The 25,000-nt window shown below is 43.4% G+C and overlaps 1 protein-coding gene across 5 annotated transcripts in view; it reads left to right on the forward strand.

Annotated features, from left to right (window-relative positions):
* The window catches only part of LOC143298556 (teneurin-m-like), a 282,172-nt gene that overhangs the window by 218,351 nt on the left and 38,821 nt on the right, over positions 1 to 25,000 (forward strand). For 4 of the 5 annotated variants that reach the window (XM_076611431.1, XM_076611432.1, XM_076611434.1 and 1 more), the window contains 5 exons: positions 413 to 607; positions 12,542 to 12,757; positions 20,176 to 20,358; positions 22,346 to 22,492; positions 23,162 to 23,369. In XM_076611431.1, the coding sequence (XP_076467546.1) occupies positions 413 to 607; positions 12,542 to 12,757; positions 20,176 to 20,358; positions 22,346 to 22,492; positions 23,162 to 23,369 (949 nt within the window). The remainder of the gene's footprint in view (positions 1 to 412; positions 608 to 12,541; positions 12,758 to 20,175; positions 20,359 to 22,345; positions 22,493 to 23,161; positions 23,370 to 25,000) is intronic. The other variant, XM_076611435.1, reaches the window with a different exon arrangement.

Here is a 25,000-nt window from a genome sequence, read left to right on the forward strand (position 1 = left end):
TTCTTGTTTGTATTAATATAATCACCATCGTTGTCATCAACAGTATTATTATTCTTTTGTGTATTATAATTATCACCACCACCACCACCATCATCATCACCACCACCACCACCACCATAATCATCATCACCACCACCATCATCATCATCACCACCACCACCACCACCATCAGCATTATCACTTTTGTTTGTGTATTATATTCATCATCATCAGTGTTATTACTCTTGTCTGTATCAATATAATCACCATCATGATCATCATCATCATCATTATCATCCTTAATAAACTTCCATCTTTCTTTCTCTTTCTTTTTTTTTTTTTTTTTTTTTCCTTCTTCTTCTTCTTCCTTCTGTTCACCTTTGCTGCTGTCCTGTCCCATGGCGCGGCGCGGCGTTGCACCCCCAACCAACAGACCAGTGTCCCGAGGTGTGCAGCGGGCAGGGGGAGCTGGCGGAGGGGCGGTGCCGATGCTACAAGGGCTTCAAGGGGCCAGACTGCTCCCTCCGCGAGCACATGTGCGCCGTGCCCAACTGCAACGGCAACGGTCACTGCATCAACGGGCAGTGTGTCTGCTTCCAGGGCTTCCAGGGCCCCGACTGCGGCATCGGTGAGTTTGGGGTTCGAGTCGTTCGTTCGTTTGTTTGTTTTCTTTGGTTGGTTGGTTGGTTTTGTTTTTGACGTTGTGTTTATTTGCTGTTGTTGTTGTTGTTGTTGTTGTCGGCGGGGGTGGAGAGCTGATGTTGTCTGTGTGTCCGGTGGGGTGGAGTGGGGGGAGGATGTGGGTGGTGGTGGTTGGGGGGAGTGTGGGGGGTGGGTTTGTGTGTGGGGGCATGTGTGGGTGGTTAGGAGGGGGGATGAGAATTGAAGGGAAAACATGGAGTTGGAAAGAAGGGGTTTGAGGGGTTTTCTGTGGTATTTTGTGTATCGGCGTATGTGTTTGTTTCTCTGGGTTGGTTTGTTTGTTGTTGTTGTTGTTGTTTTTTGTTGTTTTTTTAGTTTTACTTTTATTTCTTGGTTGTTGTTTTGTTGTTTTTTTTGTGTGTTTTTTTAACAATATATTTTAGTATCCAGTTAATTCGGGGGGGATGGGGGTGTTCAAAGATAGATCACGTCTCTTCAATGTGAGTTGTCTCCCCCAACCACCTTTTTTTTCTTTTTTCTCGTTTGCTGTTACTGAATGAAATATTACTCTCTCTTTTTTTTTTTTTGGCCTTGCCTTTCTTTGTTTCTTTCTTTCTGTTCTCCTTTATTCTTCTCTCGCCAGTAAACTCCCCCTCACCTCTCCTCCTTCCCTTCTGTCGGCTTTATTGTCCTTTTGTTTCAAAGTTGGTCCAACACAGTTGGACGTGTGTGTGTGTGTGTGTGTGACAATATCATTCACAATTCACATATTATTTTTGTCAAGTTTGGTGGGGGTTTTTGTTGTTGTTGTTTTTTTTTGGGGGGAGGGGTTGTTGTTGGTGTTTGGTTTTTTTTTTGGTTTTGTTGTTGTTGTTGTTTTTTGTTGTTGTTTTTTGTGTTTTGGGTTGTTTTTTTTTGTTTGTTTGTTTTTAATTCTATTTTTGTTGTCTCCTGAAGAGTATGTGTTTGGCGTTTTATTTTGGTGTGTGTGTGTGTGTGAATAATTTTTTTCAAATAAACGTACGTTTTTTGGTGTGGTTTTTTGTTTGTTTGTTAGTGTTGAACGTTGTTCTTCTTCTAGAAGCATGAGAATGTCGTTTTAGTTTAGCGCCGATGTCTGTCTGTTGTCTTCAGAGGATCAGCGATGTAGAGGCAAGGGTGATGAGGAGAGGGGGGTGCGGGGTGGGGGGGACTGTTGGGGGTTGTGTGTGGAGGGGTTGGGGGCGAGGCAGTTAGTAACGTAACGTGTCTGTCGTGGTTTCCATCGTGGTGAATTCGTTTGGTTTCTCTCACCGTCGTTTCACAAGCAGGTTTCCGAACAGAGATAGTTTTCCTGTTGGTGGTGGATATTTTCAGGGCCTAATAAATCTTTTGTTTTCGGAAGTATTTCTTTTTAGCTGTTGTTGTTGTTGTTTCTAACCCACTGATTGTTTAGATTTAGTGATGGTGTGTGTGTGTGTGTGTGTGTGAAGTGGAGGAGGACAGGACAGAATCATTCCGTGTCCTAATAACAGAACTTGTCCAACTAGGAATGAAGAGGATTTTTTTTTTCATGTTTTAAGGGGGGGGGGGGGGGGGGCAGCAGAAATATTTTCTCTTATTATGCAGAGAATTTTTTTTGTTTGTATTATGCGGACAGGTTTTCGTGTGATTGTATCTTCCAACCCCCACCCCCACCCCCCTGCGACACTCCCCCACTCTCTAAAAGAGAGAGTCTGTGTCTGTGTGTCTGTGTCTGTACGTCGTCAATGTCTGTGTCTGTACATGTTTGCTTTCAGTTTGATGTTGCAGTTTGCAGTGATGGTCGAGTCGTGTGCATTTTGTTTCCGCTTGTCTTTTTGGTGAAGAATGTGGGAGATGATTGTGTTGCGTTTACTGATAATTCTAATCGTTCAGAAAGCATGTGGTCGGTTGTTTTGTTGTTTGTTGTTGTTGTTCTTTTTCTTTTAGTGTGTAGATGTTGTGAAGGCTTCATTTATTCGGTCTTGTGTTCTTTATTTTATCTTCTTTTATCGTTGTTTTGTTCTTGAAATAACAGCAGTGTTTGTAATGTTGGGGTTTTTTTTGCTTCATTTTGATTTCGGGTTTATTGTTTCGTTTGGAAGGGAGGTGAAGACTACTTATTTTTCTTTCTTGCTTGCTTGCTTGCTTGCTTGTTCTATTTCCGTCTTGCTTTGTTTCGTTCTAATATCAGTTGTGGGTTGCATGCTGTTCAAGGAACGTCAATGGGAACGATGTGATGGTTTCAGGAGTGAAATCTGTGTCGTTTGATTTTTTTTTTTTTGTTTCAGTTGATTTATCTGTATATGTATTTATTTACTGATTTATTTGTTTATTTATTTATTTATTTTGTTTTCTTCATCATGGCTTTATGTATATCAGTCAACAACTTATTTTTCATAGGTCTGTCGTTGTTGTTTTCATATATCCCTTGCTGTGTGTTAGTGTTAATGTGTGGTGTGTGTGTGTGTGTGTGTGTGTGTGCGTGTGTGTGATAACGATAACGATAACGATTTCTATTCAAGAAAGGCCATTGCTCCATTTGAACACACATAGATCAGACACATTTCAGATAATTCGGGCATAAATGTTACATAATTCATGGAGACTGTATACTTTTAGTACCAACTCATAAGGCTTCTCCTCTTTATTGACTTGTGAAGAAACACCGCCAAGTTTGCAATGACAGATTCATTTGTGCAAAACAAGAGTAATGTGAGCACAAACAAGGTAAGTCTGCTAATGATGCTTCGAAGGGATAACTGCTCTTCTTAAGTCATCAAAAACTGGACAGTAAAAAGCGAAATGAAACAGATAGAAAGAAAAACAAGAGAGAGAGAGTGTGTGTGTGTGTGTCTTTTGATTTGTATGTCCATCTGTCACCGATATGTTGTGGAATTAGGTCAGTAGGTCATTTGTTTCAGCGATTTGTTTATGTGTGTGTGTGTGTGTGTGTGTGTGTGTGTGTGTGTGTGTGTGTGTGATTTTTTAGGACACATGGTAGGAAAAGAGAAACTTGGGAAAATATACAAGGGAAGTATTGTTTTCTTGGTTCAGATTTCACACACACACACACACACACACACACACACACACACACACACACACACACATTATTTATTCCTATTTGTGGGTGAAAAAGTAGGAAGGGTGAGAAATAGTATTAGTGAATATCCGCCTCCCCCCCGCCCCCCTCCCCCGGCCCCCTTTTTTTTTCTTTTTGATTGTGTTGGTGGATAATCTGTGTGGTGGTGATGATGATGATGAAGATAAGGGTAGGGGGGAATGTCTTGGGGGGGTGGGGGGGGGGCGGATTAGGGAAGGTAAACATTCGTGAGATAAGGAGAAATAACACAGTCGTTTTTTATTTTGATACTGTGTATGTGTGGTGCTGGTTGGGTGATTTTTTTTTGGGCAAAGTTCGTTGGCGGTTTTTGTTTGTTTGTTTGTTGTTTTTTCAATAGGTGCTTGTGGTTATTTTGCTTTTGTTGTTGGTTTGGTTGTCTGTCGGTTTTTGTATGTTGTTGTTGTGTTTGTTTGTTTGATTGTGTTGTTTTTGTTTTTTGCGGGGGTTGTTTGTTTGTGTGGGGTTTGTTGTTGTTGTTTTTGGTTGGTTTTTTTTGGGGGGGAGTGTGGGGGGGCGTGCGTTGGGCGGGTGCTGGTTGGCAAATGTTTGTAAGTCTGGAAGGCTGGCTGTATTTGTGTGTGTGCGTGTGCGTGCGGGCGCGTGCGTGTGATGTTGTTGTTTTTGTTGTTGTTTTTAGAAAACAGCATGTGAAACATTTCTGTTCTCGTAATACCTTGTATACTTGAATGATTTTTGGTTGTCGCTGTTGGCTACCCTTATGCAATGAACCATCACCCCCCCCCCCCCCACCCACACACACACACACACACACACACTCCCCTCGCTCTCTTTCTCTGTCCCTGTCTGTCTCTCTCTCTCGTTCTTTCTCCCTCTCTCACTCTATGTATCTATACATCTATCTGTCTTTTCCCTGACCCATTACCTATGCATTTCGATTTGAATATCTTTCTGTTTTTAGCTCCAGTCACTTTTGTTGTTTCTGTTGTCGCTGTTTGTTCCTGAATTTTTTTTTCTTCTTTTTTTCTTTTAACATTTAAGTTGTCTAGACTTTTTTGTTTGTTTGTTTGTTTGTTTCTCTTCTTCGTTAATCGTTCGGGTTTTGTCTTATCTTTTGTGAAGGTTAATCTGTCTCTTATGGCCTTCATGGTCGGCTGGGCTCTAAGCAATATTTTTAATTTTAATTTTAATCTGTCTCTTTGTACTTGTTGGTGCTTAATGGATGTCACCGTGCTTTTGATTGTATCGATTTTTGTTGTATCACTTTTCTTTTTCTTTTCGCTTTTGCTTATATATGATATAAATGTAATCGTTGTTTAAGTTGTACTCTGTTACAATGACATTAGTAACGACAGTGTAATCATAGCTGGCTTAAATCACGCTATAACTAGACTGGTTTTGGCGGTTGATGAGACTTGTATAGTTTATTTGTTTGTTTGTTTTGCTTTATTTTATACGTATTAAACCTGTGATATTATAATCCAATCTGTTCATAGTTTCACCACATTTTTAGATGTTTGATTCCAACGTATTGTATGGTTTTTTTTTTGGTTGTTTTGTGTGAAAGTCGTAGTGTTTGACTTTATTGGTGGTCTGAGATGTATTTGCTTTCCTTCTCCTTCGTTCTACATGTGTATATATTGTGTTGTGTTGATGTACCACTTTTACGTGGGTGATAGTTTACTCTCTCTATAATAATTATATTCTTCCCTCTCTCTCTCTCTCTCTCTCTCTCTCTCTCTCTCTCTCTCTCTCTCTCTCTCTCTCTCTCTCTCTCTCTCTCACGTAGAAGTCAGATCATTCAATATCAATGTATTCATTCACATTTTATGTGTCTTGTGACAGAAGACTTGATGCACTGAGAGCTGACTCCAGCCCGGGTTTTTTTGTTGCTTGTTTTTCTTCTTCTTCTTCTTCTTCTTCTTCTTTATTTTCAATCTTTCTTTCTTCCTTTCTTTCTTTCTTTTTGAGAAAAAAAGTTTTATGTAGCCTGGGCAAGATGTGCCATTTCTTTCCAAGAATCGAAAACGGAAGGAAACCGGAAAAAATGAAGGGAAAAAAATCAGTTCCGCTTAACTCCAGTGCGACTTTTTTTGTTCTTTTTTTTTTCTGCTGATAAACGTGGTGTGTGTGGGTTTTTTGGTTGTTGTTGTTGTTTTGTTGGGGGGTTTTTTGTTGTTTTTGTTTTTGGTTGTTGGTTTTTGTGGGGATTTTTTTCGAATTTTCGCCGCAAAAGCACTCGGTTCACCGAACCGGGATTTCCTGAAACAACTTTGTCGGAAGCTCGTTTTAGCGAAATACGATCCTTTCGGGGAAAAAAAAAAAAAAAAAAAAAATCTGCCTTCTTGTTCCTCTGAAGCTTTCCTTTTTGTTTCTGAAGAGCTTTTCAAAAACGCGTTTTTTCCACAGAAGCTTTTTTATGTGTGTGTGGACTCGTTTATCGGAAGTTTCTCCGATTTTCTCTCTCTCTCTCTCTCTCTCTCTCTCTCTCTCTCTCTCTCTGTCTCTCCAGGCCCAACCAGTCCAGTGCCTCAGATTTATGCTACAGACCGGAATCTGCTGCTTCTTTCTTTTTTCAGCAGATCGGTGTAGCCTTTATGGATCACCCCGTATGCTTTGTCACCTCCTTTGACTCTCTCAGTACGGCCAGTCCTCTCTTCTCCTCTACACAGACCCCTCGGATGTCCAGTGGGTGTCTGAATGACCCAACCTTTAGCTTCCGTCGTCAGAATTGTGGTATTCTTTGTCAACATTCACGTCTTCAGTATAAGAGCCTTCCGCTTGCAATGTTTTGATGATGGTAATTGGGGTGTAACGCTGTTAACGTCGTCTCTTTCGCCGTTCGTATGGAGAGAGTTAAACTGAAACAGACATCTTCCCCCCTCTTCGAGATACGGAACTCTAAAGTTGGCTTCAGCAAAACGCACTTTTCGAAATACTTCCGGTTTTCCTTTTTTTTTTCTTCTTTTTTTTTCTCTCTCTCTCTCTCTCTCTTTCTTTCTTTCTGTTTTTTTCTGAACATAGAACCGTTTATTAGAGTGTGCGTTTGAGTGTGTGTGTGCGCGCGCCCGCGCACGAGTGAGCGTGTGTTATTATTGAAATGATATAAATCTGTTGCTGCTGCTGCAAGATAGACGGCTGAAGCTTTCCTTTTCCCCATCCTTCGTTTCATTTTCATTTATTTCTTTATTATTTTATTTTGTGTGTTTGTGTGCGTGTGTGTGTGTGTGTGTGTGTGTGCGTTGTCTCGGTTTAATGTCTTTCCACTTGAAGTGATATTAGGTGCGTGTGCGTATGCGTGTGTGTGTGTGTGTGTGTGTGTGTCTCACACACTCTCTCTCTTTGCCTCTCTGTCTCTCTGTCAGTCTCTCTCTCTCTCTCTCTCTCTCTCTCTCTCTCTGTCTCTCTCTTTCTATCTCTATCTCACTCTCTCCCTATCTCTTTCTCTCTCTCTCTCACTCTCTGTCTCTCTGTCGCTCTCTCTCTCTCTCTCTCTGTCTCTTTCTTTCCTTCTTTCTCTCTCTCTCTCTCTCTACCCCCCTCTCTCTCTTCCTCTCTCTTTCTCCCCTTAAAAAAAATGTGTGTGTGTACGCGTGTGTGTGTGTGTGTGTGTGTGTGTGTGAATTCCAGATCAGGGGTCGTTTCGCATTGTTCAAGTCCTCTTTTATTTCTTTTTTATTCTATTTTTTCCCCCGTGGCGTATGTGTTTTTGCTTTTTTATCCCCCCCCCTACCCCCCCCCCCCCCCACACACACACACCCTCCACTTACCCCCCGCCCCCATCTCCGCCACGATATATCTTTTTTCTGGCTCTTGTTTATTTCAATGGCTTTCTCTGTAATGTCTCTTTGTACTGACAGAAAGAGGAACGGTAGACAAAGAGAGAGCAGAGAGGGACATACATAGGGATAGATAGAATAGACAGACAGACGGACAGAGGAGGAAGGATCGAGAGAAACAGGGAGGGAGGGAGAGACAGACAGACAGAAATAGAGGGGGAGACACAGAGAGAGGGAGAGAGAGAGAGAGATGGCGAGAGACAGACAGACAGAGAGAAGAGGAGAGTAGAGAAAGAGAGAGATGCAGACAGAGAGAGAAAAGAGGAAAGAGAGAGAGGGAAGGGGAAAGAGACAGAGAGAGAGATGAAGACAGACAGACAGAGAGAGAAGAGGAGAGTGGAGAAAGAGAGAGAGATGCAGACAGACAAAGAGAGAGAAGGGGAAAGAGACAGAAAGAGAGATGAAGACAGACAGACAGAAAGGGGAAAGAGAGAGATGAAGACAGAGGGAAAGGGGAAAGAGAGAGAGATGAAGACAGACAGAGAGAAAGGGGAAAGAGAGAGACAGAGAGAGAGATGAAGACAGACAGAGAAAGGGGAAAGAGAGTGAGAGAGATGAAGACAGACAGAGAGAAAGGGGAAAGAGAGAGAGTGAGAGAGAGAGAGATGAAGACAGACAGAAAGGGGAAAGAGAGAGAGAGAGATGAAGACAGACAGAGAGAAAGGGGAAAGAGAGAGACAGAGAGATGAAGACAGAGAGAAAGGGGAAAGAGAGAGAGAGAGATGAAGACAGACAGAAAGGGGAAAGAGAGAGTGAGAGAGAGAGAGATGAAGACAGACAGACAGACAGAAAGGGGAAAGAGAGAGAGAGGGGGGGGAAGAGACAAAAAGAGAGATGAAGACAGACAGAAAGGGAAATGAGAGAGAGAGAGAGAGATGAAGACAGACAGAGAGAAAGGGGAAAGAGAGAGTGAGAGAGATGAAGACAGACAGACAGAAAAGGGAAAGAGAGAGTGAGAGAGACAGGAAGATTGTCCTGCCTGCTGGTTCTTGTTCCTTCGGCGTCTGGAACGTTGCTGTTCCGGAACGATACGTGTCTTGTTTGCTCTGTGCGTGCGTGCGCGCGCGCGTGTGTGTGTGTGTGTGTGTGCGTGCGTGCCCGCGCGATCGCTTGCTTGCTTGCGTGTGTGTTGTTTTTGTTTTGTTTTGCTGGTTTTGCGTCATTATTTCTTTTTTTCTTTCTGTTCTTTTCTTCATTTCTTGTTTGCTTACGGTTGTTATTATTTCCTTGTCTTTCTCTCGTTACCTCTTCCTTTCCTCCTCCTCCCTCCTCCTCCTCCTCCTCCTCATTCTCTTCTTTCTTAAACAACTTCTGTTTCCTGTTCTCATTTTCCTTTTTTTTTTTTTCTTTCTTTTTTTTCTTTCTTTTCATTATTTCGTTCTCCCCCCACACCCCTCTCCCATCCCCCCCACCCCTCTTTTTCATCCACTTCCGTCTTCTTCTTCTTCTTCTCCTCCCTTCACATCTCCCCCCCCCCCCCCCCCCCCCCCCTTCTTCCTCCTTTTCCCCCTTCTTCTCCTTCTTCTTCTCCTTCTTCTTCTACTTCTACTTCTTCTTCTCCTTCTTCTCCCTCCACATCTTTCCCTTCTCATCCTCCTCCCCCCCCCCCCTGCTTTTTCTTCTTCGCCTTCGCCTTCGTCGTCGTCGTCGTCGTCGCGGCACAAATATATACCTAAATTGAGCAGAATTAAAGTTTCACCGACTGCTGGTATTAAAAAGAACCCAAAAAAAAAAAAAAAATGATAGTAGTCTACACGATTCTGTTGTGAGAGTCTGTACTCTGTGCAGTGAACAGAGAAGTGGGTTGGCAACAAAAAGGAAATTATGAACATCTAATTGTCACGATTCGCTCTGTACATTTTTACCGTTTTACTTCGCACTGTAAAAAATAAAATAAAATAAAATAATAAAAAAAGAAATAAAAAGGAAAAAAAAAAAAAAAGAAGAAAAAAACGAAAAGTGAAGAGAATCGGATTACCGGGAACACGAAGACTTATTTCTGCTGAAAACAATGACACTGACGTGATAGTCATCCATTCTCTTGTTTCCGTTGCGACGATGGTCGTATTGACCTCTGCCACGTACAGATCCTGATCCTGATGATTCTGGGTTGTCTTCTTTTTTTTCCTTCTTCTTTTTTTAATTATCATTACTATTATCATTTATATACCGGGGGGGGGAAAGGGATGTTATTATGGGGTTTCGTTCCCATTAAACTCACGTTTTGCCTTTTTAATGTTAGAAATGAGGTCAGCTTTTTTGCGGAGTCAGCTGAGTGCATCTGGTTTTCGGTTTTCTGTGAGTGGGGAGTTTTGTTTTGTTTTGTTTTTGTCTGTCTTTCTTCTATTTCTGCAGCTCGATAGTCCATAAAACCATAGTCTGTCGGCAGCCTGTAGCTTTATTCAACAGAGTTTTGTTTGAGTGCTGTCTCTGCAAATGTTTTATTGATGCCATTTCCGGTATTATTGTTGTCGTTGTATTCTTCTTCTTCTTCTTCTTTCTTTTTTCTTTTTGTTTGTTATCGCTATGAAAGCCATGAAATAGAATTCTGGTTTCCTTCTCGTCCTCCTTCTCATTATTTGTTGTTGTTGCTGCTTTTGGTCTTGTTGTTATTATTATCATCATCATCATCATCGTTGTTGCACTCGCCATCTTTGTTCCTTGTCATGATTATGTATGTACATGCGCAACAGCAGCATCAACAACAGCAACAACAGCAACAAAAAATTCTGCTGTCTCTTTTTTCGTTTACGCTGTGCGGTATCAGAAGCGAGCTGAGCCATTGCTTTGTAGCCGACGACGAGGAAACTCTTCCCCCCCTCGCCCCCCACTCCCGCCCCTTTTTTCTTCTTCTTTTTTTGGTTTTTCAGACTGTTGTTGTCTCCTCTTCGTTGCAGCCCTGCGCGCACGCAACGCGAGACGTGGGCATCTAAGAGACCTCAAAGACTGTGGCATGCAGTGTGCAGAGAAAAAGAAGGGGGTGCATGTAGATATAATATATATATATGTACCGGCACTGGGGCTGCTGCAAGTCTGGAAGCTTGTAGAGACGATTCTTTTGTTTCCGTCAGATCTCTTCAGGGTGCGGTGGTCATGAAAGCAGTTTGCTGCTGCTGCTTTAAAAAAATTTTTTTTTTTTTTTTTAATAAATAAAAAAAAAATTGTGGAGTGATGGCCTAGAGGTAACGCGTCCGCCTAGGAAGCGAGAGAATCCGAGCGCGCTGGTTCGAATCACGGCTCAGCCGCCGATATTTTCTCCCCCTCCACTAGACCTTGAATGGTGGTCTGAACGCTTAGTCATTCGGATGAGACGATAAACCGAGGTCCCGTGTGCAGCATGCACTTAGCGCACGTAAAAGAACCCACGGCAACAAAAGAGTTGTTCCTGGCAAAATTCTGTAGAAAAATCCACTTCGATAGGAGAAAACAAATAAAACTGCACGCAGGGGAAAAAAAAAAATGTGGCGCTGCAGTGTAGTGACGCGCTCTCCCAGGGGAGAGCAGCCCGAATTTCACGCAGAGAAATCTGTTGTGATAAAAAGAAGGACAAATACAAATGTTTGTTGTTCTCGTGGCATGGTTCGAGCGAAAGGGAAGGGGGGGGGGAGGGGGAGGAATGGGGACAGGGTAGTGTAAGGTGGGGTGGTTGGAGGCGAGTGGTGAGAGAGGAGACGTGGGGGAATGGGGGGTAAGGGAGGGGGTAGGGTAGGGATGTGTGGGTGGGTGGGTGCGGCGAGGGGGACTTCTGTGTCAGAAATCAGTTGCTGTTATTAGGAAAATAATTTGCTTGTGATTTTTTTTCCCCCTCCAGTTTTGCCCCCACCCCCACCCCTCTCCCCACCCCCACTTCCCAAGCTTTACGTGCTATAGAATACACACACAGTGTCGTGTGTGTGTGTGTGATTGCGGCATACAGCTTCAGAAAAAAAAGGTTAGCGCACTAAAGAAGAAGACAAAGGAATGTGTCTAATAAAACAAAAAGAGAGAAAGAAAGAAAGAAAAAGAAAAACGCACGGAAAGGGGAAAGAAAATCCACAGCCTCCGGAAATGAAACGTGTGAGACTTCATACAGGTTTCTAAATTAACTCATGTTACTTCTCTTTTTTTTTTTCTTCTTTTTTTTCTTCTTTTTTTCACTTCGGGTATGCTCCAATCTTGGAGTCTTCCAGAGAAAAAAAAAAAAGTGGCAACTGTTTGCTTATTAAGGACGGTTTTCTTCGGACGAGATTCATCTCTGAACGTAATTTGTAAATCCACACACACACACACAAAAAAAAGGGGGGGGGGGGGTAGTGGGAGCTTTTGCTGACGTATAATCATCGACCGTCGACACTACTTTCTGCCTGTCTTATTTCCATAAGTGCTCCTGGTGCCAGCTGCATTGCTTGGTTCTAACGTTTTGACAGTTGCACGTGACTCTAAATGCCTACGTTGAGCGAACTACGCCATTGGTCAGTTCCATACTACACACACAGTTAGTAGCGGGTTACGGACCATACTAGGCTCTTCCGTCCGAGCAATGCAGCTAGCTGGCAGCTGGATCCTGGATACGTTTCTTCACGATCAGTTCCTCGCTGAGGAGTCGCTTGCTTCTGATACCGTGCAGCCAAGATTATGATGTATCCTTTCGTAGTGTACATGTATGGAGTGCAAGATAGATTGTAGTGTGGCTTCAGGCTGTCTCTGTCTCTATCTCTCTCTCTCTCTCCAGACGTTTCCCTTCTCTTCGCTTTTCCTCTCTTTCACTCCTTTGTTCGTCCTTTTTGTCTTACTGTGTTCCTTTGCACTGTCTGCTTTGTCGCTATCCTTTTTGATGTCCACCTCTACCAACTTCTTTTTGTTGATGTTGTCAGCGTGTTGTGTCCTCATTTTTTGAGAGTTTTTTTTTTTTTCTTGTTTCTGTTTGTTTCCGTTCTGTTTACCTCCTCCTCCACCACCACCACCACCACCGCCACCACCACCCCTGTCCTCTGCCTGTGTGGGTGGCGCTTTGCAGTCGACTGCCTCGTGCCTAACTGCTCTGGGCAAGGGGTCTGCGTCCACGGCCAGTGCCGCTGCTTTAACGGCTTCAAAGGCAGCGACTGCAGCCTGCCGGACAAAATTAATGTCACTCTTGTGTGCGCTAAAAACTGCTCTGGCCGCGGCGTGTTTGACGTGGACCGTGGCTCGTGTAGGTGTGAGCGTCATTTCACCGGTCCTGATTGTGAAACAGGTAATTTGAAAAATAAAAAAATTAAAATAAAATAGAATAAAAACGCCTCCCTTTTAACCCAACCACAAGGTGAAGCTACTTGGGAGGGGGGTAAACCACACACACACACACACACACACACACACACACACACACACACACACACACACACACACACACACACACACACACACACAAATGAGAGATAAAAAAAAAATTTAACAATTAACTCTTCTGTTGCCATCACAGAAAGTGTGGATACTAAAAACAAAAGCGAGTGACTTGAATGCTAGCCGGTTAGTTAGCTCGCTACTGATTTAGCAGAGTGTGAATAGTAGCAAGCTGTTGTTGATGTGACTAGAGTTTGAGAAACAAACTAGCCAACTTAGACTGATGGTTTTGGGGGGTAGTGTTTGAAAGGTCGTAGTTTTGTTCCTCTAGCTGTTTCCTAGTTAGGACTCCGTCCTTACCTTTATCTGACTCTTTGTGGACAGACTTGAACGTGAACGGTAACAAGGAATCCGTCAGTCGGTGACGGTAGTGAGAGAGTTAATGAACGGCGTTACATGGGATGGCCTGTGCAGTTGATAGGGATAGGCAAAGACCATGGCAGAAAAGAGTTAAATCTCTGCGACTGTGAGCATCGATTTATTAGAGATGGAGGGTAGTATTACGTAATTGTTAGGTATCCGTATAAAAGAATTTTGATTTTTTTTTCTTTTTTAAACCGCAGAAAGTTGATTTATTTGTCACTGTGGAGGAGCGAATGTATCGGAGAATGGTGGGGAGGCGCGCAGGTAACGAACGAACGAAGAATTGAAAAGAAAGGATACAGTTATACTTTTTATCGCATTCATTCATTCTCAAAGTTTTCTTTTGAGGATGAGAAGGGGAGAGGTAGAGAACGGATAGACAAAGAGTAGAATAACAGGATAACAGGCAAAAGAGAGAGAAGAGAAGAGAGAGGGGGAGAGAGAAATAAAATTTTCGGTTGATGTGAGTGAAAGCAGAAGAAAATTATAAATTCCACGACGAAGTGCTCCAGCTGGCAGCGTCGACAGAAGAAAGTCCGAGTGAGAGAGATAGATATGGATGGGTTCAGGGAAGGAGGGATGAGGAGGGGGGAGGGGAGGAGGGGGGAAGAGAGTTTAGGCAGAGGGTGAGACACTGGAAAAGAGGAGGCTGAGGAAATAGCAATCTTTTTTTTTTCTTTTTTTTTTAAAGTGACTTTGATGAACTAGGTTTGGTATGAAATATATGGCATGGTTTTCTTCCCCTCCCATACTAACGCTTTTCAGTTTCTGTTCCTCCACCTCCTCCACTTCTCCTCCTGATTATTTGAACTACTACTTACTAATTATCAACCTTAAATTAGCCAAATCACGCTCGCGCGCGCGCACACTCACACACACACACAGAGCATCCACACACATCCACACACATCCACACCCACACACACACACACACACACACACCTGCACACACTGGTGTGGTTTGTATGGAATGCATTTTGAGGTGAGCAGCTGCTTTAAACTTGAAGGCGTTTCTCCAAACCCAAACCCGGTTTTTTTTTTCTGTTTTCCTGTTTTCGTTTTTTTTTTTGTTTTTTTTCCGCTTTGCTGTGTTGCGCTGGGTGGCTGTCTTGAGCTTTGCTGACTAACTGGTTTTTTTTTCTTCAGCTCTGTAGATACAGCACGTTGCTTTGCATGCTTGAATTATTTTCACTATTACTTATAGTTGTTTGCCGTGCCAATAATACTTCTGGTGTGTCTTTTTTTTTTCTTTTTTTTCTTTTTTCCTTTTTTTTTTTATTGTCATCGTTAGTGTTGTTGGTGTTGGTGTTGTGCTATTTGTGTGGCATGAATCTTCTTTGTTGATATTTTCTCTCTCGTGTGCATGTGACCCCATTGTCTTAGTTGGTCTCTCTTTGTTATTGACTTTTTCTTTGGTATTGTTCTTTTGTTTCTTTTGTGTTTTGTGTGTGTGTGTGATTTTTTTTTTTTTTTTTTTCATTCCTTTGACATCCCTCTTCTCCTTTCCAACAACGTTTATGGTATCTCCCCCACCCCTTCCTCCCACACACAACACCCCCAGTCGACCCCCACCCACCCACCAACCACCCAACGGGGTTTATGTTGACGCCCCCTGTGTGGTAAACTGCTGGTGTTACGAAGCACGTGTTGCATCATCACGTGATTAACATGATTTGCATACAGACTTACTCAGTTCTGTCGGACTGTGTACACTGTTTGAAAACTGCACAGCCGTCTGTCGATTTTTTTTTGATTTTTTTTTCCCAGGAACTGACTAGCGGGTTAAAACTGAAACTTTAAATCTGTGGACTAATCTGATGATATTTGAGGTTTTGTATGTGTGCGGTTTTGTTTTGTGTGTGTGTGAGTGTGTGTGTGTGTGTATGTGTGTGTGTGCGTGCGTGCGTGTGTGTTCGTCTTCAGTTTAACGTCTTTCCACTTGAAGTGATATTAGAACGTGTGTGTGTCTGTGTGTGTGCGCGCGCGCGAGTTAGTGTCTGTATGTGTGTGTGTGTGTGTGTGCGTGTATGCGCATGTGTGCTTATGTTTGTGTGCGTTGTGTTGTGTGTTTGTTGTGTGTGATTGTTACATTTCAACGGAAGCTTTCGCCGTGTTGAGAGTTAAGAATCCTTGTCGTGCAATGATGCCATGTTCATGTTGGAAAGGAAAACAATTTCTTCAACAGTGTATGTTGTCATTATTGTAAATCCATTCCAGAGATCCATTCCAGACAGGAAATGAATTGATAAAAGAAACATGAATACATAAAGCACCTTAGGGCATAGAGTTGATTTAATTATCCATGGAAATCGATGAAACAGGATTGTTGTAAGTAACAACATGACGAATTAATTACTTAACTGAATAAAGAAACGAAGCGAAATCATTGGAAACGCAATCGTAGATAAACAACGAAAAATAACAGCCCAATTAAACAAAGCTACATATATAGCGGGAAAACTCCAGTCGACCAATCGTCGTTTTGTATCCACGTTGTTTTTTGTAAGTTGAGCATTGTAGCAATACCCTTACGTCGAAAGCAACAAAAGCTCTAACAACTATAATTTAAGAAATGATAACAAAAATGATCAATGATAATAACAACAACAACAACGATGATGATAATGATGATAACATAGACCTCCCCAACAAACCATCACTTAAACTAACAACTGAAACAAAACGAAGAAATGCAACAAAAGAAGAAGGAAAAAGAAAAAAAAAAGAAATACTCTTTTAAATTAGGGTGCCGATCATGGTCAAGACACAAAAGATTTAAGCTTATTGATCGACGGACTGAGACAATTTGTCGAAGGTTAAAACGCAAAACGAAATAACCATCTCCTTCACCCCTGCCCTCCCAGAGAAAAAAAAGAAATAATAATAATAGCAATAGCAATAATGATAATAAAGATAATTATAGTTGTAATAATGATAATAATGATTATAATGATAACAACAATAACAAGAAGAAGAAGAAGAACAAAAAGAACCAAAAAAAGCACCTTTATTTTATTCCTAAGAGCTGCATTGAGGGGGGGGGGGGGAGGGGGCATGGGGGGGGGAACGGTATGATGGTAACATCTCGGAAAGCTCCATTTCACCATTTTACCCACCACCCCCGCCCCACTGCCTCCGAATACAATACAATACAATTATACAGGTTCTGTATTATTCACACGCATACGTACGTAGTGTGACTAAAGTGTTTGACATTATTAAATGATTGTGTAAACAGATACACGATGGAATAGATAAATAAAGTGAGTAAATAAAACTCAGATGGATGGGGGGAAAAAAAGAAATATTTAAGAAAATCAATGCACGTTTTTTTTTTTTCAATAAACGACTTGCTCTCTCCAGTGCTCTCTTTGCAGTTTAGTCTACTTAAACACACCATAAATGATGAAATTGTTGTTCAGTTTTCAACTTACATGTTAATCTCATTCGGCACACTAATTCTATTAGTTTCAGTTTCAGTAGCTCAAGGAGGCGTCACTGCGTTCGGACAAAACCATATACGCTACACCACATCTGCCAGGCAGATGCCTGACCAGCAGCGTAACCCGACGCGCTTAGTCAGGCCTTGAGGGAAAAAAAAAAAGGGGGGGGGAATAAATAATAGATAAGCTTACATAAATAAATAAATAAATAATATTTATAATATAGAAAAAGGTAGTAGTAATAATAATAATAATAATAAAAATAAATAAATAAGACAACAATGATGATAAATAAGCAAATAAATGTAAAACATGAAGACACACATTCACACATACACCCACACATGCATAACAAATATGCACCAAACATGCAGTTTCACAGATATGAAAGCACAGTTAAATACATGTAAACGTACATGAGCTCCAACACACACACACACACACACACACACATTACCCTGCACCTCCTCTACCCCCCTCCTCCACACACTTATTTCTAATCTACGTATCGCAGCTTCCACGGCACACACACACACACACACACACACACACACACACACACACACAAACACTCACAGAGATGAACTTATTTGTACAAGCACACACACATACGCCCATATCTCCCACCCCCAACCCCACACACATATATACAAAGATATATGTATATACGTTCCAATATCCTGTTGCTCCCACAGTGTAGGCATGCATACACTTACATACCTCATCCTCTACCCCACCTCCCCCCCGCACCCTATTAACGTTTCGTACTAAAAAAAAAAAATTTTTAAATGATAACCACGTCACTGCATTGCATGAAACAATTTCAAAAGAAGGCCGTTACTTTTGTTAAAGGATAATGGAGATATATTTGGTTGAACTTACGTGTGGGTTTGAAGATAAAGTTGAAAGTTTCAATGACGACACACGCTTGTACTGTTTTGAATGTTGCAACATATTTGATTCAATGATGGACTGTTTAATCGGTTGATTGACTGAATAGTTTTGCATTATTATGTCGAGTAAAACAATATCTTATTGGTCTGTTACTCATTTATTTTGGTTATTTTTCTTTTTATCGTTAATTTATCCGTATTGTTTGTGAGAGTATTGCATTATGTTCTTATCACAGCAGATTTGTATCATGATAACGATAATGATGATGATTGTTTTATATCATAAAGATAATGATGATGATTGTGAAATTAGCGTTACTGTCCCAAGTGTCAGCGTATCGCTATAGTCCAGCGCGACCCTGATTCGATGATATATTTCATTTGTTTGTAAATTGGTGTGTTCTTTTGTTCTATGTTTGTTAAAGATTAGTTTATATATAAGAAGTATTGTTTGACAGCGTTGTTTATCGAATGAAGTTACTTTTTGGTTTGTGGGTTTCTCTTCTTCTTCTTCTTCTTCTTCTTCTTCTTCTTCTTCTTCCTCCTCCTTTTCTTCTTCCTCCTCTTCTTCTTTTTTCCTTGTATCTTTTTAGCATCTCCATACGTTATTCAGCGATATTTCTTTAATTGCTATGTATTTCATATGTTACATTCTTGAGACTGATACCTTCTCGACATGTTTATGATTACGAAATACGTTATTATTATTATTATTATTAACGATCCTTTGCCAGTATTTAGTTTTACTGTTGTTTTTGTCCATCTGCCTTATTGCTGTAACTTCGCGAGTCAAGTGTTATCATCAGACTCTTTAACCCTTTCACCGCCAAGCTCGCATTTATGCACAGGCGTGGTCGAGGACCCATGTCACCGAAAGGTGACCATTCATTGGTCTGTTATCCATGAACCTACTGCTCTTAATGTTCGGTGGTAGGATAGGCCATATTTTCTATACATCGCAGGGGGGAATCCCCAGCTATTATTAGCCACTGTCTTTTCTGTGTTTTTCCACAAGTGAATTTTGGTTTTTTGATACCGCAGGTATCTTAACTATCTACAGCAGCTTGCCTGCCCATACCCCCCCCCCCTCCTCCTCTCTCCTTCCCCCATACCTACCTTCCCACACCCATTCTATCATATCCCTTTTCACCACATACTTTTTGTTTTTGTTTTGGGGTGTTTTTTTGTGGTTAAGGGGTTAAAAATTGTGTTTTCTTATTTATTTATTATTTTACTTTTCATGATTTGTTCCGTCATTGGTTGAAGGGAATTTGACATTTCTTGAAGCTAAGGGCGTTGTGGTGGACCAAACATGATAGGCAGTGCTGTAAAGCGTGTATGCTATACCTACACAGGAATGCACGTGGTATACTGGTGACATGTACCTACACAGGAATGAAGAATATTATATTGACGGCATGCGAGGCTTTGACGAAAAGCGGCATGGTGCTGTGTGTATGGACGCTGACACCCAACTTGATGCTGTGCCGATAACCACACCATCCTTTTCACTGCATGAGACTGTTGCTAATTCACTGACTGACCACATCACGACACCCACCATTAATGATTTAGTCATTAACTCAACACCAAATAGTTATGATCATTTTGTGGGAAAAGTTGTAAACTGGAGGCTCGTTTTTTGTTTTAAATGCCAGTAATGAAATTGATGTTGAGTTTGTTTTCTTTTTTTTGTTGTTGTTGTTTTGAATTGGTGAGTTGCTTTTAATTTTTGAGTTTTACTGCTGCAGAGAAGCTTATCAATTTGTTTCTTGTTAACGCTGTTGATGAATTAAATAACTACTCTTCGGGAACCATCTTTTTTTTTTCTTTTTTTTCTTTTTAATAATAGTACGACGGGGTTCATGACAATTGCTTTAAACGTTGCATCGACCTTGAATAATCATTCTGTTGTCGATGTTTTGAGTTGCATTGTGTGGGTTTCTGACACGGGTTTTTGTCATGTACAATGACATTGTTGGACTGGTGAAGGAAAGTTGTGTCAGATAGTGTGCTGAAAAAGCAGTTGTTGTTGTTGTTGTTTTGGGGGGGTTGTTTGTTTGTTTGGGTGTTTTTGTTTTGTTTTGTTTTTTTTAATGTATAACTTCTCGCCCACACATGATGCTGAATCAGATGGGGCGGTGGAGGTGGGGGTGGGGTGGTTAATTGATTTAAGTTTTGGTAGCTTGCCTTAGCCTGATGATGACAATAACACCGTGTATTTATTTATTTATTCATTTATTTATTCATTTATAATTCGTTGATTTATCTGTTGTTTTTTTGTGTGTTTTTTTTTTTTTGTTTTGTTTTTTTTAGTATTCATTCCTCTATTTATTTATTTGTTCATTTATCTGCTGTTAGTTGTTCGTCTATTCGTTCATTTCTTCATTTGCATATTTATCATTAATTTTATTTATTTATCTATCTGTCCATCCATGGCCTTCATGGTCGGCTGGGCTCTAAGCAATATTTTTAATTTAATTTTAATCTGTCCATCCATTCATTCATCCATTTACTTACTTACCTTGACCTCCCCCCCCCCCCCCCCGCCCCCCTTTGGGTGTGGACAGAGGTGTGTCGTCTGGCCTGTGTGCACGGCCACTGTCGCAGCCAGCGGTGTGAGTGCGAGGCAGGGTGGGCCGGGGCCCTGTGCGACCAGCTGCAGTGCGACCGGAGGTGCAAGACCCACGGCTTCTGCGCCAACGGGTCCTGCGTCTGCGACAAGGGCTGGAACGGGAAGCACTGCACCATCAGTGAGTTGTTGGGTTGTGTGTGTGTGTGTGTGTGTGTGTGAGTGTAAGTGTGTGTGTGTGAGAGAGAGAGAGAGAGTGTGTGTGTGTGAGTGTGAGGGTGTGTGAGTGTGTGTGAATGTAAGTGTGTGTGTGAGAGAGTGTGTGTGTGTGTGTGAGAGAGAGAGAGAGAGTGTGTGTGTGAGAGAGTGTGTGTGTCAGTGTGTGTGTGTGTGTGTGTGTGTGAGTGTGTGTGTGTGTGTGTGTGTGTGTGAGTGTGTGTGTGTGAGTGGGTGTGAGTGTGTGTGTGGGTGGGTGTGAGTGTGTGTGGGTGGGTGTAAGTGTGTGTGTGTGTGTGAGTGTGTGTGTGAGTCAGTGTGTGTGTGTGTGTGTGAGTGTGTGAGTATGCGTGTGTGTGTGTGAGTGTGTGTGTGTGTGAGCGTGTGTGTGTGTGAGTGTGTGTGTGTGTGTTTTGTTGTTATTTTTCTTTTTGGGATGGTTTAAATAGATATTTATCCCCCCAAAACCGAGTATGACTGCTCCACATGGCGGGGGTAAAAACGGTCATACACGTAAAAAAAATCCCACTTGTGCGCATACGAGTGAACGTGGGAGGTTGCAGCCCACGAACGGAGGAGGAGGAGAAGGAGAAATTGATAATTAATTGTTCAACAACAGTACATGTGGTTACAGTACAAGCCGAGACAGAACAGCATCAAACACGCTTAAAGCTTGTACTGTGCGCATTACACTTCAGTTCTTTTCGGGATGTGAGAATGGGGGATGGGTGGGGGATAAGTAGGGGGGAGGGTGGGGGGGACGAGGAGGGGGTTGGGGGGGGGGGGAAGAGAAAAGAGGTTGGGAGGGGGGGACTTTTTTGGGGGGCGGGGGTTGTAGCGCAGCGGGTTTTTTGTTTTGTTTTGTTTTTTGGGGGAGGGGTGTAGGGAGTGCGGAAGAAGAGGGAATTTTATTTTTCTCTTCTTTTTTTTCTTGTTCGTCTTCTTCGTTTTCATGCCTGCTCTTTCCCTCTACCCCTTTTCTTTCTCATTTCTGTCCTGTGACCTTCTGCTTCTTCTTCTTCTCCTCCTCCTCCTCCTTCTTCTCCTCCTCCTCCTCCACCTCCTTCTTCTTCTCCTCCTCCTCCTCTTCCCCCTCCACCTTCGAAGGGTGCCTTGGTAGGTAGGAAAGTGCCTTCAAGACACAATTAATTCTCAGTTTCCGCTTTTAGCTCCCCCACCCCCCTCATCGCCCATCTCTCCCTGTCCCTCACCTGTCTGTCCGTCGACTGTGTCTGTATGCACATCCCCGGAAACGGAGTATGGCTGCCTACATAGCGGGGTACATAAACAAAAACGGTCCTACGCGTAAAACGTTACATGTCTGTCTGGGTGTGTTTGGTGTGTATGCCCGAAATCTGATTGAACGACACAGGAAACGAATGATGAGCGCCCAAATGGCAGCCGTCAGTCGGCTCTACACAGGTAGGCAAGATATTGTGTACAAATTAACCTTAGTTTGTAAAGCGCTTAGAGATTGGTCTCCGGCCTTCTTTTTCTGCGTTCGTGGGCTGCAACTCCCACGTTCACACGCTTTACGTGTATGACCGTTTTTAACCCGCCATGTAGGCAGCCATACTCCGCTTTCGGGGGTGTGCATGCTGGGTATGTTCTTGTTTCCATAACCCACCGAACATTGACATGGATTCACAGGTTCTTTAACGTGCATATTTGATCTTCTGCTTGCGTATACACACGAAGGAGGGTTCAGGCATTGGCAGGTCTGCACATATGTTGACGTGGGAGATCGTAAAAATCTCCATCACCAGGCGCCGTCACCGTGATTCGAACCCGGGACCCTCAGATCGAACGTCCAACGTTCGGCTATTGCGCCGGTCGGTCTCCGACCGAGGATAGACATTATATATTATATCGATATCATATAACAATACCTTGTGTGTGTGTGTTTGTGCGCGCGCGCGTGTGTGTGTGTGTGTGTGTGTGTGATAAAACAGACGGGTGTCCCAAAGAGTGCAGCGGGCACGGGGAGTGCAGACGCTACGGAGACGGCTGGCAGTGCGACTGCAGGGACGGCTGGAAGGGAGACGACTGCAACCTGGCCCGCGAGACCAAGTGCTCGGACGAGCTGGACAACGACAATGGTCAGTGTGTGTGTGTGTGTGTGTGGTGTGTGTGTGTGTGGTGTGTGTGTGTGTGGTGGGGATGGCGTCAAGATTCGCCTATCCCCCGTTTCGCATATTTCCAATTCGCCTACTGGTGAAATGAAGATCCCGTTTTGCCCATTCTAAGTTCGCCTACCTAGACATACATACATACATATAACACCACACCACATACACGCAGACACACACACACACACACACACACACACACTTTCATTTATTAGTTTGGCTGGCCGTCTCACAGGAAAAAAAAAAAAGGGGAGTTTCGTGCATTACAACAACGCATAGGAGTCTATTATTTTGGAGCAACACACACACACACACGCACACACACACATGCACACACACGCGCGCGCGCGCGCGCGCATTTACAGTCACACGCACACATAATAAAACCCTCTTTCTCTTCTCTTCTCACCACACTCGCTGCCCTCCACACCGCTTTCTCCACACACACATACGCACACACACACACACACAAACTACCCATCACACACACAATCACTCTCAAGCCAAGACACACACACACACACACACACACACACACACACCTCTCTTAAATCAACTGCCTTCGGTCGGGGGGCGGTTCGTGCGGTGAATGCCTTAATGCTTGGTGATGATGTGGGGTTGTTCGTTGTGTTCTGCTAGACGGCCTCAAGGATTGCTACGACCCGGACTGCTGCGAGAGCGTGGCCTGCCGGAAGAGCGTGTTCTGCCGCACGGCGCCCGAGCCCAACGACATCCTGCTGAGCAAGGACGCCCCCTCCCCCACCGCCTCCTTCTTCGAGCGCATGCGCTTCTTGATCGAGGAGAACAGCGTTCAGATGGACGCCACGAGGAACTCCTTCAACGAGACGTGAGTTTTACGTAGGGTGATGGTGTGTGGGGTGGTGTTGGTGTGGGGTGTTGTTGTGTTGTAGGGTGTGATGGGGGGTGTTGTTGGGTGTGGGGTGTTGTTGTAGGGTGTGGGGTGGTGTTGGTGTGGGGTGTTGTTGGGCGTGGTATGTTGTTGTGGGGTGTTCTAGGGTGTGGGGTGGTGTTGGTGTGGGATGTTGTTGGGTGTGGGGTGGTGTTGGTGTGGGATGTTGTTGTGGGGTGTTGTAGGGTGTGGGGTGGTGTTGGTGTGGGGTGGGGTGGGGTGTTGTAGGGTGTGGGGTGGGGTGGTGTTGGTGTGGGGTGTGGGTGGGGTGGGGGTGTGGTTCTGGTTCACCAGAACAGCGGTGCTTGCTGAAAACATTCCGTTTGTTGTATGCCCTTCTCATGGGACGAGATGGAATCAGGGAGGCGGGCCCACTGGGACAAATCCTACTGGAACTCACTGCCTCTGGGACTGATCCTTCTGAGCCTAGTACCGTTGGGACTCATCCTTTTGGGACAACCCCCATGTTTATCTACTGTCAGCTCCTGTCCCGCTCGGGCTCAGTAGACAACTGTACAGACGCCACTGACCTTTGTTCACCCGAAGGATTTTGTTCTCCTTCGGGAATATCTTTTATAGTTTCTTCCCAAATTTTAGCCGAGCTGTTTCTCTACTTGTGCGTTCTCCGCTTCAGTTCTCGCACGTTTAGCAAGTCACAGCGGGAGAACCTGCGCTTGTGCATGCTTACGTGTCCGTGTGTCTTAAGTGTGTGTGTTTGCGTGTGTGTGTGTGTGTTTCTCGGTGTGTGCGTCTATGAACTTTTCATGAGTGGGTCTGCGCGCGATCTTCTTTTACTTGATTCTGCAAGATGTTGGTAGCAGTTCAGGAGCAAATCAGCACGTGTTCTCATGTGATGTGCGACGAGCAGGTAAACAACCGTTTTCGCAGACGAGAGAACTAAGTGGGAAGAAGAGGTGAGACTTTGGGCGTTGAGGTTGCACGGAAGCTAATGACCCGAGGCTGTGACTGATTTAGCGAGATCTGTTTTTCATCGAGGGCATTGCAAGGCTAATGAGATAACCACAGCGGAAACGTTGACAGAAGATGTTGGAGGGTGGAGGTGGGGGGGGGGGGGGGGTACAGGTGGGAATGCTGTTCGCCCGAGAGGGTAAACAGATGGAAAGGAATTTTCTCTTTTTTTTTCTCTTTTTCACTTCCTGGATTATCACACGTGCGCGTCAAAACTCTCTCTCTCTCTACTCACACACACACACACACACCACACACACACAGTGCTCTCAGCTGCTATCAGAAACCAGACTCACATCCACAGAGTTCGATACATTGACCCGCACATCATGGCCAGCGCATCGAACAGCTCGACCAAACCAACCGATGAGGATTTTCTTTCTTTTTCTTTTTTCTTTCCATTTTATTTTAAACCTCTCAAAACAACTTGTCTGATACCAGCAAGGAAGCTGCTGACTGAACCATTTGATACAGCAAGTGTTTGTGGGGTGAGGGAGTGGGGGGGGGGGGAGAGGGAGGGCATTGGGGAATTGGGGGGGGGGGGGGAGCGCGGGCGGGGAAGGGGATCTAGTTAATTTTCCTCTCGCTTGATGCGAGTG

This window comes from Babylonia areolata, chromosome 24, assembly GCF_041734735.1.
Source record: "Babylonia areolata isolate BAREFJ2019XMU chromosome 24, ASM4173473v1, whole genome shotgun sequence".
Lineage (NCBI taxonomy): Eukaryota > Metazoa > Mollusca > Gastropoda > Neogastropoda > Buccinidae > Babylonia > Babylonia areolata.